Source organism: Neolamprologus brichardi, chromosome 3 (genome assembly GCF_056152115.1).
Source record: "Neolamprologus brichardi isolate AB-2024 chromosome 3, ASM5615211v1, whole genome shotgun sequence".
In the NCBI taxonomy this organism is placed as follows: domain Eukaryota; kingdom Metazoa; phylum Chordata; class Actinopteri; order Cichliformes; family Cichlidae; genus Neolamprologus; species Neolamprologus brichardi.
The window spans coordinates 55,190,447-55,209,483 of NC_142106.1; the positions used below are offsets into that span (position 1 = coordinate 55,190,447).

The following is a 19,037-nucleotide window of genomic DNA, read 5'->3' on the forward strand; positions in this document are numbered from 1 at the left end:
ACGTTTCAATGAGCCGGAAAGTGAATAGACGTCAGACAGAAATGAGGCAGGCCGGATCTTCTTGCGTTTCATGCATGCGCAGGACTGCAACATAAGCGTTTTTCTGCCGTTTCAATGTGGACACACAGCCTTGTGAAAACGACTGAAAACAATAGTGTGGACGCGGAGCATTTTCAGACGAAAACACCGTTTTCAAATCCATCTAGGCTAGTGTGGACGTGGTCTCAGTGGCACAGCACATATCCTGCAGTGCAGGCTGCAGGGTAACAGGACCAGTGGTTGTCCTTGCTAGATTGGCTTTACAGTCAAAAAACCCCACTGGTCTGGGCCTAACACCCAACCAGTGACCTGGTTTCCTCCACCAGCTCCATCCCTTTGTTTCTTAATCTTTGCTTTCTGTTAGCAATGAATGACTGATTTGAATGACTGATTTATATTATATTTAGTGCTGTCAACATTAACCCGTAATTACGGCCTTAATGCGGCAAATTCTCATTAACAAGTTAACGCAGATCAGCCCGATGAGGGGTTACACGGCGTTGAAGCGTTAATGCAGCTTAACGCGTTAATGTTGACAGCACTCATTATATTATAATTTGACTTTGAATTTCAAGGTTGATCGACCAAAGTTTATTCACTTTGACTGCATTCTATTTTTCTGTTGTTTTCTACTAACTATTATCACAAAGTCCAGAAGATCAATTTGATATTTTAGCACAAACAAGTTTCAGTAGTAAACGCTCAGAAGCAGCAAACTAGAAGTGCAAAATAGCCCATTTTAGTAGGTGGTTAGTTAAGTTGAGTGACCTAGTAATCCATTTACTTTTACTAATATGTTTTTCTAAGCTGGGGAAACAACTTCCCCCTAATTCTAGTTTATGATGGGCCAGGCTAAACATGTCCTGGACATGGTCTCTGCACACAGATAAAACTTAAAATAAATAAAGAGAGTGAAAATGTCAGTTCCTTTCCAGAGATCAGTTTGAACAGGCTGCACCGTTGTTGCTGAAAGAGATTTTGTCCTTTGAGACCCCATACAGACATCTACTGTTTAAGTTAGACCAGAAATGTGTGATTGTTCAAATTACACTGGTTTCCAGCATTAAGTAATCAGACAGAGCCAGTTTCCTCATCTATCAGACACTGTTTGTGGCTGTAACGGCCATCTACATACCTCAGAGTGTCCAGTCTTAGCTGCTCAAGCATCTTCACTGCTGCCCCTCCTGGGTTATTGTAGCTCAGGTCCAGCTCTTTCAGATGGGAAGAACTGGAGCTAAAAGCTGAGACCAGAGACTTGCAACCTTCCTCTGTGATCAGGCAGCCTGACAGCCTGCAGACATGACAAATACTCTTAGGGACGAGAAAAATAGCTAAATGCAAACAGGAAATTACAGCCAAAAATGAATTTAAAAAAGACATGTAAACATCTAAACCTCATCTACTGAACATTTCAAGAACGCTGACCTGAGTGTTTCCAGTTCACAATATGGACTTTTCAGTCCAGAAGACAAAACTTTCACTCCAGAGTCCTTCAGGTCATTGTTACTCAGGTCAAGCTCTCTCAAACTGGAGGGCTGGGAGCTGAGTAGTGAAGACAGAGTTTCACAGCTTCTCTCTGAGAGATTACAGACACTCAATCTGAAGAGACAATAATGATAAAAATAATAATGTTAAACTTTCTGGTCTGAACCTTTGAAAAAACATGATCTAGATAAAATATCATCTCTATAGAGGTTAAATCATGTGGAGGGTTAATTAATCATCAATAATTAATCAATTAGTCATCATTAAATAATTAAATCAATGTCATTAATGAATTAAGTTCAAAATACTTAATAAATTAAATATATACATAATTAATTTATTCCCAAGTAATTTATTTATCATTTAAAACATTTCCAATAAATTAATTACAAATTTATTGATTTTTAAATATATTTAATTAATCACTTATTGACACATTTAATTAATTATTTAAGAATCTATTTATTTAATTCATTTGGGCCCTTCTAGCCCTGCAGCTGTGCATGTGCTTACATATCCACTGGTATGTATCCTACAGGTATTCTCACAGCAGTGCTGCTGAACATTAAATGACCAGCAGATGTCAGTTCTTCATAATAAGCAGTTAAACGAGGCTTTGTGTGATCTGTCTTTGGGTGAAGCAACAAAGCCGGAAAAATTGGACACATTCACAGAGCTTTACCACACCATCACTAGGCAACAATGGAATTATTTTAACTAAAAATAAATAATCAGAAAGTCTTCTGCCTGGTCTCGTACCTCTGTGTTTCTGTAACATGAATAATGAGCTGAAATTCTCCTCACGACACCACCGATCAGCTCGAAGGGCCCTCGAGTTTACCTGCATGCATCCTGTTCACCTGTCAGCTGTTTAACACCTGCTGGTTATTCAGGAAACACGCCCACATTACCTGGTGACAGTCACAGTTTAATGCGGGCTGCTGTTTGTCAATATAAAATAATTTAGTTCTAATATTGTGCACATAATTTGCAAATGTACGGTAGTTTTCGGACCATAAGGCTCACTGGATTATAAGGCGCACTGTCGATTTTTGAGAAAATTAAAGGACTTTAAGTTTGTCAAGTTTGTTAAGTTAGTTTCGTCAGCGCACAGCTGCTGGAGCGTGTGTTTACCCTCAAAGTGACCGATCTGGGTTTACCTGTTGCTTTAATAAGGATTTGGGCTGTTTGCATTTAAATTAAATAGATTTATTGACAGACATCAATTAAATAAGTAAACTTGTACCTCAGTAATATAGTTCTGCCACTTATCTGCTCTAATGACTGGAAATCTGATATAGTCACCAGCACAGCTTACTCACTTACAGTCACTTACTTCACTGTCTTTGCTCCTGAGCAAATCAGTTTGTTTTAGATTAAAGTTGTTTCATAACTGCATAATTTTACTGAAGTTTAATGTCTCAGCGGAGCACATGTGGAACTGAACCATTCGCTTGTCTTAATTATCTGATGTTTATATGTGTTACACTTTTTTAATCTTTAATTTTAAATTGAAACTAACATTTAAAAACATTTGGTACAATGTGGAAAGAGGAAGAGTATTTCCACCAGGAGCAGAAACGTCTGACTCAGCATGACGATGCTGTTGGTGGATACTGAAGAGCTCAGCCTGTCAAGACAGGATTAGGTTATCGTTTTTAAAAATGTTTATTCAATTATATTCTGAGGCCAGTTATCTGGTATAATTTTTGGAAGTCTATTAAAATAAAAATAAAATCAGATGTGTGGTCTTTTGGTTGTTTTTGTTTTTTGTTCAATAAGCAGATGTTGGTGTTTCAGCAATGCAGTAACTTAAGTTTAAGAGGCTTGTTAGAAACTATGAAACACATCATACAGACTTGTGGACATTATTGACCCCCCCCCAACAAAGATCAGATCTTAATCAGACTTTATTTTAGAATACAATTTAATAATATTTTTTTAAAGCAGTTTAATAATTTCTGGAGCAGGCTGAACAGCAGTCTTCACTATCTACAAGCAGCATGAACATGCTGTGGTGAAAATGTTCTCTTTCCTCCTTAACCATCTTTTTAATGTTAGTTTTAATTTAATGCTTGTTTCAGAAGCATAGTCTTAACTCAAAGTAACCATGGTCGGACTTGATTGAAGTAACTCAGGTCAGCCTGTCATGAACCGAAAACTCACAGCTGCTCTAGTTTATGGCTAGACTCAGTTTGTTGAACCTGTGCCTTGAAAAAGGCTCCTGTTTGTCCCTCATGTTTGTTTTCACATTTTAGACTTTGCTTCTATTGGACCTTTTATCAGTAACACGTGCTTATGTTTTGCTGGAACAGTTGAAACTAACATAAATAAATAACTTGAGAGGTGATAGTCAGCAGGGGGTTTACAAGTTGTGCGCTGCATTGACAGCGGTATGCAAGCTCGACCACTCGCAAGGTGAGCTGGCAGACATCACTGAATTCATCTGAGAGGATCAGGTTCATTTTGACAAAGTGAGCAGATATTTAAAGATTGTGCCACTACATTCTTGTCTAGAAGATATTAAAGTGTATTTGGTGACACACAAAAAAGGGTAAAGTTTAAGTATAGTTTGGGTCCACACATGTCCAAACCCTGGTGTGTAGGCCTACATAGTTTTGAGAAATTGTCATGGGACCGGGGTCTGGGTGACCCAGGGCCTGTAAGAAGTTATGGACATGTGTGTTTTTGGTGCTGCTGTCTCCTGTTTCCATGTTTGTGTATCTAGGTGTGTGTGTGTGTGTGTGTGTGTGTCAGCCAGGAGCCTGGCCACACCTGCAGAGGAGAATTACTCACACCTGCAGCTGATCAAGCCTCGTCGGAGGAGCTACTTAGGAGTGTGATGGAGCTCTCTCCGATGCTGGATCATTGCGTAACTTCACGTTAGTCTCTTGGCGAGTTAGTTAAGGTTAGTCTGCCGCATTGTGGTGTTGCTGACGGCTGCCTCTTTGTTATTCCCCAGGAGGAGTGTGGAGACGAGAGGGCAGCGAGCACGGGGTGCTCAGACACTGAGGAGAAAGGAAACACTAACACTGGCAAGAGGACATGTCAGAGTCGGGAACGCACTGGGGATTTATTGTTGTTTGGATTATTTTGCATCACTGTAAATAAATGCACTGACCTCATCAAAGAGTCCAGCATTTGGGTCCTCCTTCCCCTCATCATAGTCTGCCACGCAGGCCGTGACAGAAAAGCCCACTAAAAGAACGCCCACCAGACCAAAGCAATGGTTTTAACTTGATCAGCATTAACCCCGCCCCCTGACTTTGATGGGTGAAGCTGACAAATAAAATGTATTTATGAACACCGATGCAGGGCCAGGAGTAGCAATGTGAATTAAATAAATACATCATTAAATAATTCATTAAATGTGTCAGTAAAATAATTAAAATAGAAAACAAACCAATAATTGATTAAATATGTGATTAACTAATTTGAATTGTACATAAATACATAATGACACATTTTAAATGAAATAAATGGATAATTAATTATTAATATATTTCTTTAATTATGTACTTTTTAAAATTAATTACTGAAATAATTAATTCATTAGTGATGTCTTTATTTAATACATCCATTAAAATTATTGCTATTTTACTCAAAATAAATTTAAGACATCAATATTAAATGTTAAATTATGATAATGAATACATGCAACTATAACTGATTACATAAAAATGAGGATTTCTTAAGCTAAAGCCAAAGTGCTGATTCATTTGGTATGTTACTCTCAAATGTTTTCCCTAATAACAATAACATAATTACAATTTAGCCACAAGAGGGCAGCAGCATTAATATAAGTCACATGTACAACTTCTTGCACGTTTTAAATGGTTTTAGAAGAAAAACCTTTGAAAAAGATTTCAAAGTAAGGATATGTCAGTATAAAAATAAATGTAGTGTTTAAGTTGCAAATTTCAAGTCAAATCACAAACAACAATATCTGACCTGAGTGTTTCCAGTTTCCAGTTTCCAGTCTTCAGTCCAGAAAACAGTCTTGTCAAACCTGAGTCCTGGAGGTTGTTGTTACTCAGATCTAGAGCTCTGAGCTCACAGTCTTCTAGTTGAAGGGAGGAGGACAGAGCTTCACATGCTCTCTCTGACAGGTTACAGCTATTCAGACTAAAAAAAAGATGTAAATCATCATAAATAAAGTTACAATAAATTAAATAATAGAAACTTTATAACTTACAGAGCTTTTTTACAGGCTTTGACTACTGGCAGCAGCCTCAGAAGAGCCTCCTCTGAAGCAGAGTATTTCTTCAGGTCAAACACATCCAGATCTTCTTCTGATGACAGTAAGATGAAGACCAGAGCTGACCACTGAGCAGGAGACAGTTTATCTGTGGAGAGACTTCCTGATCTCAGGGACTGTTGGATCTCCTCCACTAGAGAACGATCATTCAGTTCATTCAGACAGTGAAACAGATTGATGCTTTTCTCTGCAGACAGATTCTCACTGAGCTTCTCCTTGATGTACTGGACTGTTTCCTGATTGGTCTGTGAGCTACTTCCTGTCTGTGTCATCAGGTCTTGCAAACAAGTTTGATTAGTCTTCAGACCCAAGAGAAAACGAAGGAACAAGTCCAGGTGTCCATTGGGGCTCTGTAAGGCCTTGTCCACAGCACTCTGATAAAAATATTTCTCTGTCTGAGAGCTTGTTTGTTCCTCTTCCAGCATATTGAGTCCAGAGTTGATGAAGGTCAGATGGACATGAAGAGCAGCCAGAAACTCCTGAACACTGAGATGGACGAAGCAGAACACCTTGTTCTGGTACAGTCCTCTCTCCTCTTTAAAGATCTGTGTGAACACTCCTGAGTACACTGAGGCTGCTCTGATATCGATGCCACACTCTGTCAGGTCTGATTTATAGAAGATCAGGTTTCCTTTCTGCAGCTGATCAAAAGCCAGTTTCCCCAGAGACTCAATCATCTTCCTGCTCTCTGGACTCCAGTGTGGATCTGTCTCAGCTCCACCATCATATTTGATACTCTTGACTTTGGCCTGAACCACCAGGAAGTGGATGTACATCTCAGTCAGGTTCTTGGGCAGCTCTTCTCCCTTTCTGGTTTCCAGCACATCCTCCAGAACTGTAGCAGTGATCCAGCAGAAGACTGGGATGTGACACATGATGTGGAGGCTTCGAGCTTTCTTGATGTGGGAGATGATCCTGCTGGCCTGCTCCTCATCTCTGAATCTCTTCCTGAAGTACTCCTCCTTCTGTGGGTCAGTGAACCCTCTGACCTCTGTCACCATGTCGACACACTGAGGAGGGATCTGATTGGCTGCTGCAGGTCGTGTTGTTATCCAAAGGCGAGCAGAAGGGAGCAGGTTCCCTCTGATGAGGTTTGTCAGCAGCTCATCCAATGAGGTGGACTTTCTTGTTTCAGTCAGGATTTTAGTTTTGTTGAAGTCCAAATTAAGTCGACACTCATCCAGACCATCAAAGATGAACACAACCTGGAAGTCTTCAAGCCTGCAGATTCCTGATTCGTTAGTTTGATTAAAGAAGTGATGAACAAGTTCCACCAAGCTGAACTTTTCCTCTTTCAGCACATTCAGCTCTCTGAAAGTGAATGGAAATATGAACTGGATGTCCTGGTTGGCTTTGTCTTCAGCCCAGTCCAGGCTGTATTTCTGTGTTAAGACTGTTTTCCCAATGCCAGCCACTCCCTTTGTCAGCACTGTTCTGATTGGTTCGTCTCTTCCAGGTGTGTCTTTAAAGATGTCTTCTTGTCTGATTGTTGTTTCTGGTCTGTCTGGTTTCCTGGATGCTGTTTCAATCTGTCTGACCTCATGTTCATCATTGACCTCTGCAGTCCCTCCCTCTGTGATGTAGAGCTCTGTGTAGATCTGATTCAGAAGGGTTGGGTTTCCTGCTTTAGCGATCCCCTCAAACACACACTGGAACTTCTTCTTCAGTTGGGCTTTAAGTTCACGTTTACAGAGTGGAGTAAATATTTCTGAAGGTAAGAAATTCAGAAAAAAATATTATACAATAAAAATCATAGCCTTTCAGTACCCTGAAAGGATGAATGTCTATTGGTCCATTTCTTGAGCTATTAGGAAAGATCAATATTCAGTCTTTAGAGAAATTCTCTTACTGCTCTGCAGATGGTCAGCCATCTCATGCTGCTTAAGTCTCCTCAAGAAGTGGAGTGTGATCTTCAGAAATGCTTCTCTGCAGCTCTTTCTTTCATCTTCATCCTCACCTTCAAACATCTCCTCATCCTCCATCTGGCTCTCTAAAGTTTCTGGGTGATCTGGACTCAGAAGCTTCTGGATCTTCTTCAGCTCGTTCTTCACAAACATGGTGATGTTTTCCTCCAGCCGCTGGAAAAGAAGACTATATGAATTACCCAGTGGTAAATGGACTGGTTCTTCTATAGCTCTCTTTGATACTCTGTGCACACAAAGCATTTTATACAACATGCCTCATTCAACCAAGCACATTGTTCTATGCTTAAATACTTTCTTTCACACTCTGATGGATGCATCAGAGGGCAGCTTGGGTTTAGTACGTTACCCAGTACATTTGCCAGCCAGGATTTGATTCACAAACCTTCTGACTAGTAGCTGACCTGCTCACCTCCTGAGCTACAGTCACCCCAATCTGACTGAAATCATGGAGCCCAAACTCTGATTTATGTTGGACACACTGACAATCCTCTGGTCCACAAAGTGCAGCATAGAGGTGACTGAAAAGAACAAATGTAAACGTAGTACTACAAACCATAACCACAGAGTCCAGGTGTGTTTGATGTTGCTGTGCAGACTGACCAGTGGAAACCTCTGCTCTCTCATGGTCCACTCTGTGGAGGAGTAATGTACAATTAGCTCATGTTATGTCTGTCCACACACAGACACAAGCTAAAGGTCCATGAAGTGATGTTTGGATGGGTTCAGTCAATCAGATGACTGTCACGGTGAAGCTTTGCTAGTCCTGGTGAGCCCACTGAGAATTAACAACTCAGTTTCCAGATGTCTGTAGTTTTCTGCTCAGTTTCTTTAGTCCCAACAGCTCTTACCATCTCCTGCATAAAGCTTTCCCTCCATGCTCAGATGCCCTGGAACAAGGTGCTCTCTTTATATCTGTGACTGGTTTAAAGTGACAACTTGCAGTGCTCGCCAAACTTTGTGTCAGCAAAAGTAGTTCTAATGTTTCTTACATTTCTTACATTTTTTACATTTTTACACACACAAATCAATGAACGCAAAAACATAAACTTTTCAGATATTTTGTTTTACAATGTTACAAAACTCAGTTCACAACTACACAGTCTGATTTACAAGTACAAAATATTTATGACCACAGTTTGAGCCAATGTATGTCCCGAGTCTGTGGGCTCAGTAATTTTGTGTTGATTGTTATTGTCTTTTGTTACAATTTGATTCTGATTAGTTCTGAGGTTTTGGTTTCTGTGTTCCCTCTGTACTGTGTTAGTATTGTGTCTCTGTGTTCACTTCCTGTTTTATTTTGACGGTGCCATGTCCTATGTTAGTGTGTCTAGTTTTGCTTCCCCTTGTCTGGTTATGTCCAATTAATCCTGCTGTGTCTCCCTCCCTTTTCTCATTCCCTGATTGCTCTTTTGTGTATATGAGCCCTTTGTTTTCTCCTGCTTGTTGCTGGTTCATCTGTGTTATCTCCCCGTGTCTCCGTTTAAGGTTTCAGGTTAGTTTTTTAGTTTTTTCAGTAGAGGTTATCTTAGCTTCTGCACAGGCCATCTCCACAGCACTTCACCATTTCAATAAATCTCACTCACTTCACAGCAGTGTCCGCATCTTGGGTCCTTTATTAAATTCAACAGGATCAAACCGCTCTAAGACAGCTGAGCACACAGGAGAAAGACTCGGATCTGAGGCAGCAGTCGGCGAGACAAGAGCCCTAATAGAAAGAACCTTGTTGTTAAAAATGCTAAAAAATCATCACAAATACTCGGTGAAGAAATGACTCCGACATTATCACGTGAACGAGGAAAACGATTGAGGACATTAAAAAGTACCTGAGGCCTGTGACTGTTTACTGACACTAAGTTTAAGACAAACTGTGTCTGCAGTTTTTACAGCTTCTTGGTGAGCAGAAAGACAGAAAGTCCTTAAAATCTGTAGAGAAACATACAATCTGTCCTTTTTCCATCTCTTTTTGGCACGTCTACAGTCACGTCTAAGGGAGCGCGTATGTTCATTCAACCACAGCTCTGATAAATGCTGAGCACGCAGAGTCCTGAACGGAGCAATAGAGTCCAAAATATCAGTGCAGGTAGAACGAAGAATGTCCGAAAGGTCCTCAACACTTTAACAGCTGGAGTTCATTATTCCAGAGTCCATAAAGGCAGCAGAAATATGCGGCGCTGTTAGAGCATTAAGCGCTCGCTTTTTACACGCTGAGGCGCACGGCTCATCTACCGAGCAGCGCAGCGTTACAGTGAACAACACAGGAAAATGATCGGAGATGCCCAACTCAGATATTTCAGTGATGCACACATCCAGCCCATGGGAAAGCTCCAAGTCTAGTGTGTGACCTTCTTCATGTGTGCGACCAGTAACCCACTGGGTCAAGTTAGAAGAGTCAATAATATTTAAAAAGCCCTTGACCAGAAATTTAAAACTAGAAAGAGAGAGCAGATTTCTCCTGTTTTGGCTTCCTGTTAAATCCAGAATTCAAAATCCTGCTCCTCACATACAAGGTCTTAAATAATCAGGCCCCATCTTATCTTAATGACCTTGTAGTACCATATCACCCTATTAGAGCACTTCGCTCTCGCTCTGCAGGCCTACTTGTTGTTCCTAGAGTATTTAAAAGTAGAATGGGAGGCAGAGCCTTCAGTTTTCAGGCCCCTCTTCTGTGGAACCAGCTTCCAGTTTGGATTCAGGAGACAGACACTATCTCTACTTTTAAGATTAGGCTTCACACTTTCTTCTTACTTAACGATTAAGTCCCTGTATTCCACCGTTATATGGAAATCAACCATTATAATTTGTGTCAAATCTACTTGTACCTCACAGTTTTCTAAGTACACAGAGAGCAGTAAACCTCAGAGCAGCAGCACATCAGACTGTGTGCAAAAAATCTAGAAGAGAAAATATTTTGACCCATTTCTAAATGATTCTTGTGACCATGCTGCACCACAACACCTGATCTCTGGTTTCCTGACCTCTTCAATCCCACTTTAATACTTGACTAAACTCATTTTCCTGTTTAGGTGTTGAGGCAAAGCCACCCATCTACAATGCAGGCAACAGCAAACGGATCTATTTTTGATTCCCTTTGGGTTTTTCTTCTTTTGTGCTACAAAATGTTCAAGCTGATTAAATTCATTAGAATAAAATTTCAGATAATTTTCTCATATTAATGTTGGAGGTAGAAATTCATGTAACTTTGCACAAAAACTGTCAGAAATTTCCTTCAAAGATGGAGTTTTTACTTTAATACTGTGAGTACATTTCAGAGCCTGTACTCTTTTACCTTTACTTGAGTAAAGAAGTTGAATCAGTATTTCAGCTTTAAGAGGGTATTTTAACACAAACATCAGTCCTTCTACTTAAGTATGTTTGACACTTTGTTTACGTCTAAATTAACTTTACTGTTAACGAGTTTTCATGTTTCTGTAATCCACCAGTGTGCTCATGCTTTTTTAAGTGAAAAAAGATTTTTACTGATCAAATATAATTATTTTTGTTATTTGTGGACTTTAAATGTCCTTGACAGAGACAGATGATAATCATTATCCTGCACTGTGGTCTCAGGTTTGGTCGAGCTAGCACAAAGAATGGCTGGCTATGTTGAACTTCCTCCTGGGATCTACACTAAGAAGTGAGTCCAACATTAGCAGGGTCTCTTTCCTTTATCTCGATTCACTTTAGCATTCACAGTCACGTGAAGCTTGTTATTAACTCGATAAGTGAACCCAGGGTTTCAGCTGAGCGTTCACATGAAACACATGGTGTTGGCAGCATCTGATCAATCATATTCATGGAGACGTGTATCAGCAACAGAGCAGCTGAGTTTGCAGAAGGAAGTCAAACTAAACCACAGGAACAATATGAGGAGATTACACACATAATAAAATACTAGCAGTAACACAGCTGCTGCAGACAAATCAGTCGTGTGATCGTGTGTGAGAGAAGGAGTGTAAAGGAGTTTGCTATTAAAAGCTCTGTATGAATGTGGGAGCATTTGAAGGGCTTTAAAAAGGCCAAAATAAAATAAAAGGGAACAAAATTGCTGCTGTGAAAGTCACCAGACTTATCAGAGCTCTGTGATTAAGACCTGTAAGAACACCTATTTGTACTTGTTGGCATTATATCAAATATGGTTGAATTTGTTACTTTCAGACTGTGAAACATCACAGAGGCTGCAGCTGCAGATCTTTTTTTTCACCTGGAAATTTACTTTAAATGTTAGATGGAAAATGTATTGCTCAGTTTAACCAAAGTAAGAACAATAATCCATAAACCTTCATAAAGACAAACATCTCCCCAGAACATTGAGCTGCTGAAGTGTCACTGAAGGGAAAAACTATTTGTCCTCCTCCATCCAGCAACACCTGAAACACCTGAGTGGAAGCTCCTCCCTACACTGTGTTTGAAGCAAAGCACAAAGGAGACACCTGCTGGAGCAGCTGGAGTCCTACAGACACTCAGCCTCTTCACTACACAAACACCTCCTACAACATCCACTCTTTCCACTCTGACTGCTGTGTTTGTGGAAACACTCCAACACACACCGCTTCACATACCAACATAGAAATGTGTGTGAAAAAGAGCTGAGCTGATATTAAACATGAGGATTTATTCAAAAATACAGAGTCAGGAACAACATCTAGACACACATTACCTCTCAGCAGCAGAAGAACATCCTTTAAAGTTTATACCAATACTCTTCGAGTCGTTGCTCTTTAAGGAAACACAGCTGGGTTCAGGTCCAGGTTCTGGATTAGTTTCAGGGTTATGTCCAGCTGAGCCTGGTACGCCCCACAGCTCTGGGCTTTAAAACAACACACACAGAGGTATGAGTGTGAATAATGATGGAGCAGTGATGTGAGTGCTGAGCTGTGACATGGAGAAGAGTCATGGACAGTTAGAGATGGTCATCTCACCTCTGAGCTTTGGTCTGGCTCTCATGTTCCCCACACAGAGTGCTTTTAGAGGGAGGGACTCCCTCCTCTCTGTCCTCACACTGATCCATGCTGCTGAAAACGTCCAGATGAACAGAATCAACTTTTTGGGGATTTACTGGATGATTGAGCATCAAGACACTTTTTAATATTTTACTAGTTTCTGAAGCTTTTTACCAACTTTGTTCAAATTGGTCTGCTGTCATTTTATTGTTGACAAAAAGAGATTTTGAGTTTGACTGTTGACTGTTGTTTCCATGTGGGACTGTTGCTGCAACACCAGGATGTTACTACAGAATACACTTTATATTGTGAGCACTTGGATGTTAGTCCAGTGGTCCTAAACTGACACACCTGCACCTGGATTCATTCTGACCAGATTTTAGCCCAACAGTGTTTCATACTTAATACATCAGACACAAACTCTGCAGCTGTCATTGTGTGCAGTGTGTGTGCAGCAGGACACCGTGTCCTATGAGTGTTATACTACAATAAACAGAACCTGAATTATTGAGAAAAAACGGCCAGTTTACTAACTCTGCAGAATTTATGATCTAGCATCAGCGCATTCACCTACAATACACGAATGAATATCACCAGTTAAACTGAAAAAGGAAAATAACCTGCATACAAATACGACAGCAGACTATAGTGAACGAGCAGAGAAATGCTGGTTTTTGTGTGTCTGTACGTGGTGTGAAAATCTGGAACAGTCTGAGTTTACAACTGAAACAATGCAAAAATATTCATAGATTTAAATTCCTCTACAAACAGTTTGTTTGGTCACAGTATACTCAATGATGGTTATAGTGTGCTCTGTAATGTTTGTTCTCTTACCATTGCTGGTATGGATTCAAAAAAAAAAAAAAGTGTGTGCATATGTATGTACATGTGTGTGTAGATATATATGTATGTATGTATATGTATGTGTGTTTGTCACTATGTAATTATTATTGCCTGTTACCTGTGGTAACGCAATTTATAATTAATATATATTCTGTATTCTGTTATGAAGGTCCTATTTGTTGTTGCGAGCTGCCATTGAGATGCTTGCATGTGCCCGGGGCTGTTGATGGTTTGTTTGGTTGCAACGATGGGCGTAGCTGTGGGAAGCTTATTGTTTTTTGTTGATGAGTGAGTATAGGGGTGGGATTTAATAAGTTTTCTTCGTCCCACTCCTTTTCAGGTAATTTTTTGTTTTTTGTTTTTGTGCACTTTATATTTAATATATGTATTTTTGTTGTGCCTGAAATGAACAAAAAAATAAATAAAAATAAATAAAATAAATAAATGCATTTTATAGATGAAATGTTGGCAGCGACTTCCGAAAAGCAACTCTTAGGACACCCCTGTCTCACTGTCAGCAGTTAATGAACATCCACCTATGGACTCAAATTGTGGTCATAAATATTTTGTACTTGTAAATCAGGATTTGTAGGTGTAAAAAAAATTTGTTTAAGCTGGATGTGATTTGTTCTAGCAAACAAATTGATGAGTGTAGATTAAAATGTAAATATATGCATTATGTGAAGGTGTGAATTTTTATTATTATTTACAGATAGCAACAAGAGGCGACACAGAATTCGCAAGGTCATCTTAGATGAGAAGAAACGCTTGGCGGCTGCTGTTGACGACTACAACAAGCTCGCTGAACCAACAAAGCAAATCGTATCCAGTGATGCCCTCATGCAGACCGACGTTTGGCCCTGGCAGAGCACAAGTGAACGTAAGCTCTTGATTTCTAAATATCCTTTTTAAACAAACTCCCAGTATCTGAGCAGCAGTTGAGTGTTTTGTTCTTGAATCATAATATGCTACTATGTTTTCCCATCTGATGTTGTTAAACTGTAGCTGCTGCTGACCTCCGGACAAAGAGAAAGGTCTTTGAGAAGGTGATGGCTGTGAGGCGCCTGAGAGAGGAGGAGATGATCCTTTGCAGGGAGATGCAGCATCACTGGACAGTGTTGCAAATGTGATCTGTGGTGTTGGGGACAATCTCCTCAGACTGTAAGCACATCTTTTATTTATTTATACATTTGGTGATGAATTGATTGAAAATAATAGCAGATGCTAAAGTCTTACTGGATCTTTTACCTATATTTGGGTTGCTAGCTAACACTGCCTTCTCCCTTAAAAAAAAGTTTAATTACATGATCCTAATTCCTTGTGTTTATCAGGTGAGGTTTTTTTTGTTTGTTTGTTTGTTTTACTTATATTTAATAGTTTTGTTGTTTTTACAGCCTCTCTTGTTGGCATGTAAGAGGATGCACAGAAAGGACTCCATAGCCTGGTTTAAAAAAACAAAGTGAACTGAAAACTGAAATGCTCAAAGTAAAGGACGTGTACAAGAGAATCCTCAGCCACCAACCACTCCTGGAAATGGACTCGGAACACCAAGATTGACAACTTTGCTACTGGCGCCCTGTGCTCTTCACAGATGAAAGCAAGTTCACACTAAGTACTTGTGACAGAGTCTGGAGACATATTGGAGAACCTTCAGCTGCCTGAAACATCCTCCAGCATAATGGTTGGGCAGTGGGTCACTAATGGTGTGGGGTGGCATTTCTTTGGGGGACCGCACAGCCCTCCATGTGCTCGGCAGAGGTAGCCTGACTGCCATTAGGTGCTGAAATTAGATCCTCAGACCCCTTGAGAGACTATATGCTGGTGCGGGCGGCTCCGGGTTCCTCCTAATGCAAGACAACGCTAGACCTCATGTGGCTGGAGTGTGTCAACAGTTCCTGCAAGACGAAGGCATTGATGCTGTGGACTGGCCCGCCCATTCCCCAGACCTGAATCCATTTGAGGACATCTGGGACATCATGTCTCACTCCATCCACCAACTGCACCACAGACTGTCCAGGAGTTGGCAGATGCTTTAGTCCTGGAGTCTGGGAGGAGATCCATCAGGAGACCATCTGCCACTTCATCAGGAGCATGCCCAGGTGTTGTAGTGAGGTCATACAGGCATGTGGAGGCCACACAGACTACAGAGCCTCATTTTGACGTGTTTTAAGGACATTACATCAAACCAGATTAATGATTCTGTATTGCACTGATCAAGGAACCAACCCAATAGGAGCTAAAGGCATCCTCTTCACATTACTTAACATAGTAAGTTTATACTATGTTTAATGTTCATTTTCTGCATCAGTTTAGAACATAACATGTTAGCGCTCCCTGGTTCTTTTTGGAGACAGATCCTGAGACAGCAGGCAGCTTTGGAGAACTCATGCCAGCTGTGGTAATTAAGGAATACTTTGATTTAATATTGATTTCATGACAACTATCCTCAGGCACATATTCCTGGATATATACAATAACACGAGTAAACTCCCATTTTAGAATCATTGCCTTCTTTGATCTGACTTACTGCCTCAGACTTTGGACCTGTGTCCCCAAAACTACAGAAAATCCATGACACTGGGTAAGAGGCCTTGATCATGTTATAAGTGAGAGAGTTTGGTGTAACAGTGGTTGAACATGCCAAATCAATGCACAACATACTGCCATTCCCCAGCTGTAACCTGCATATGCATCAAACCAAAACCCAGTACCATAGCCACATGATAGACATACAGATGAGGTTAAAGGGCTGTGTCATGTTGCCAGATAGCTTCATCCCAAAAAAGATCAACATTCTTCAAAAACAAAAGTTTGTGAATATTTGCTGTATTGCCAGGCCTAAACCAACCTGTTAAACTTATCAAATTATTGTCATCGATATGAACCTATTGATTGAAACAGAATAATCCATTCAAGCCTCCATCATCATCTAAGATCACTGTTAGTATTCAGATTATTTTATCTCTATTTTCCTCTAGAATGTTTTGAAAATCAGTATTTGATCAACAGACTTTTTAAAAGTGTATTTTGATCCTATTGTTTACGCGTGTAATTGCATTTTTATAGAAATTTTGACAGGAAAACCCTTAATCAAATTGTATCTTTGGTATCTAATAATAATATTAACAATAAAAATAATGTTACATATGCAATATGCACACAATAATGATGTGCAAACAAACAAGAAAAGGAGAAAAAAAAATACAATTAAAAAAGAAATAATACCCTGTATATAAAAACCACATATGACCACGACTCCAAATGTGCAATTGTCACTGCATCTAAACATCTAAACAAACAACCAGGGATTCTCCACCAGTCGCTCTCAGAACTGAAGAAACTTCTTGGATAAAATGTCTTCAAGAAATTTAAAGCAGTTCAGACACTTTTCTTTCCCAGCTCCTCAGACTGTCCACCCTGTTAGCTTGGTTAAGCAGCCATGAAGAGTAGAAGGCCAAGTATGAGTTTCAAACAGTAAACACATTTATTTTTAAACCCTGCAAATAAACAACATTAACATCAAAAGTTTTACATTTCCTGAATTTATCCCACAATCTGAATATAACACCCACTTCCCTACATTTGATCCGCTGTGTTAAATATGATTAAGAACACAATGCAATCATTTGCAAATCCTATAAACCAGTATTTTAAACAAAGTGAGAAAATGAAACATTTAAAGAAAAATATTAGCCCATTTTGAATTTGATGGCAGCATCCTCTCTCCAAAAACTAAAGGCTTTGCGATGTTTAGTGCTGGACCATGTTGGTTAATGTGTAAACTTCTGAAACGTTCAACAGTTTCCATTTTGATTAACCTGACCAACATATAACATAGAACACCTTTGAAGTGGACCTTGCACCCTCTCGATAACTTCAAACACGTCGAGGTCTTCAGAGGCTGAACTTTTACCCAGCATCACAAGGAGCGCCATAAACACTTGTTACGGTTATTAGAAGGAACCCAGCCTTTAGACATCCCCACAATGACATCGTGACCAAGGGTCTGTTGCATGATTTTTAACATGGCTACAATGTGTCGTCTGCTGAGTCATCGTTTAATACAACAACGTACTGAAAGAGAGCATTCAGCATCTGACTGAGCTGGACTAACCTTCCCTTTCAAAAGTGAAAACTGCAACATAAAACTGGAATACAACCAACTTCTAATGAAATGTAACATTTTATAACATGAACACAGATTCCAGGTGAGCTGTGTCTTCCAGGACTGGATTTACCAGAACAGGTATGAGGATGGTGCCTGACGGGCATGTACGAGCTGGAGTGGATCCCAGCTAACACAGGGTGAGGAGACAGACGACCTTTCACGCTCACACTTATTCACCAGTTAACCTAACCCCACTACCTGAATGTCTGTGAACTGTGGGAGGAAGCCAGAGTCCCCTGAGAGGACCCACACAAACACGGGGAGAGCATCCAACCTCCACAGAGACTCTCTCTGCACTAAAAGCACAAAATAAAAATCACACCGTCATGTAATTTAAGAAACTGGTCTTAAAAAACAGTTAATCTAATATGTCCACATGGAGCCCGAGTTAAGGTCCATACTGGGCTTCAGAACATCAAGTGAACAACGTCAAATGGGACCTGGGTGCGTTGTCTCCTGATAGAAAGTGCTGAGGATCAGAAGGACTCAGGGACAACACGATATCTGTCCAGCAGAGGGCGGCATTATTCCAAACGGCTCCATCCTAGAAACATGATGTGGAACAGCTGACCTGTAGATCTGCTCAAGAACAATCGTCACAGTCTGATCACAGTCAGTCCCACATCTGCCATGTTCTCAGCTTCCTTTAGTACAGGTAGCTTTAATGATCATTTCAAGTGTGGTTGTTTCATGGAAACGGAGAGCAGACTGCAACATCCGTGACAGCCACCTCTAACACTCTGATGGACGTGTGGACAGCAATGCTGCCTTGAACAGTACCAATGTTTCAGGGCTGGATGACATTTTTGGTGGGACATCTACATCCTGACATATCAAGGTTACTTTACTTTTAGGTAAATTTGCTTTACAGAAAAATAATAGCATTTGTCATCCCTTCACAAACACACACATCGATTTAAACCTGACAGACACATATTTGGAAATTAGACGAGATGAATCAAATCAGAAAAACAGTTATTAGTTATTAAGTTTAGTGACGGCAGCAGGGACAAAGATGCTTTCATAAGACTTTGTCCTGCATCATTCTCATGATAAAACAGACTCAATGGCCCCAAGATATTTATATGACTGCACTTGCTCAGGTTTGTCCGGATTTCAAACTGTTCTAAAAGTCTTTTGATTCAAATCTGGGGCTGTGTTATTGAAAGCAGAAGAGAAATCGATGAACTGAAGTCCTTTACTCTCTACATGTTTGACAATCAGGTGAAGTAGAATCAAAAGCGCGTCCTCCACTCCTCTATTGGGCTTATGTGCAATCTGCATTGAATCAAGCTGAAGTTCAGTGTCTTCCATAATCACATTTCTGATGATTTTTTCAAAGACTGAGGTGAGGGCAGCAGGCCTGAAGTCGTTTAGAA

At 40.1% G+C, this 19,037-nt stretch overlaps 1 protein-coding gene and 1 pseudogene across 2 annotated transcripts in view; both read right to left on the reverse strand.

Annotated features, from left to right (window-relative positions):
- Positions 1-892: 892 nt before the first annotated feature.
- The window catches only part of LOC148105889 (protein NLRC3-like), a 50,187-nt pseudogene continuing 32,042 nt past the window's right edge, over positions 893-19,037 (reverse strand). The window contains exons 8-10 of the transcript XR_015718538.1: positions 5,476-5,649; positions 1,465-1,638; positions 893-1,330 (exon numbers count right to left, since the gene is read on the reverse strand). The product of XR_015718538.1 is annotated as a protein NLRC3-like (transcript). The remainder of the gene's footprint in view (positions 1,331-1,464; positions 1,639-5,475; positions 5,650-19,037) is intronic.
- LOC148105890 (NLR family CARD domain-containing protein 3-like) lies at positions 5,716-11,199 on the reverse strand. The gene is made up of 4 exons (XM_087838984.1): positions 9,291-11,199; positions 8,261-8,339; positions 7,632-7,860; positions 5,716-7,490 (listed from the first exon to the last, which is right to left on the reverse strand). The coding sequence occupies exons 2-4, from the start codon at positions 8,261-8,263 to the stop codon at positions 5,716-5,718; spliced, it is 2,007 nt and encodes a 668-aa protein (XP_087695110.1). The 5' UTR covers positions 8,264-8,339; positions 9,291-11,199.

Bases quoted from the DNA above. Each gene is read 5' to 3' on its own strand.
- LOC148105890 (XM_087838984.1), bottom strand. The intron at 7,491-7,631 runs GTAAGAGAATTT...TCTTACCTTCAG, and splicing joins GGCTGACCATCTGCAGAGCA to AAATATTTACTCCACTCTGT.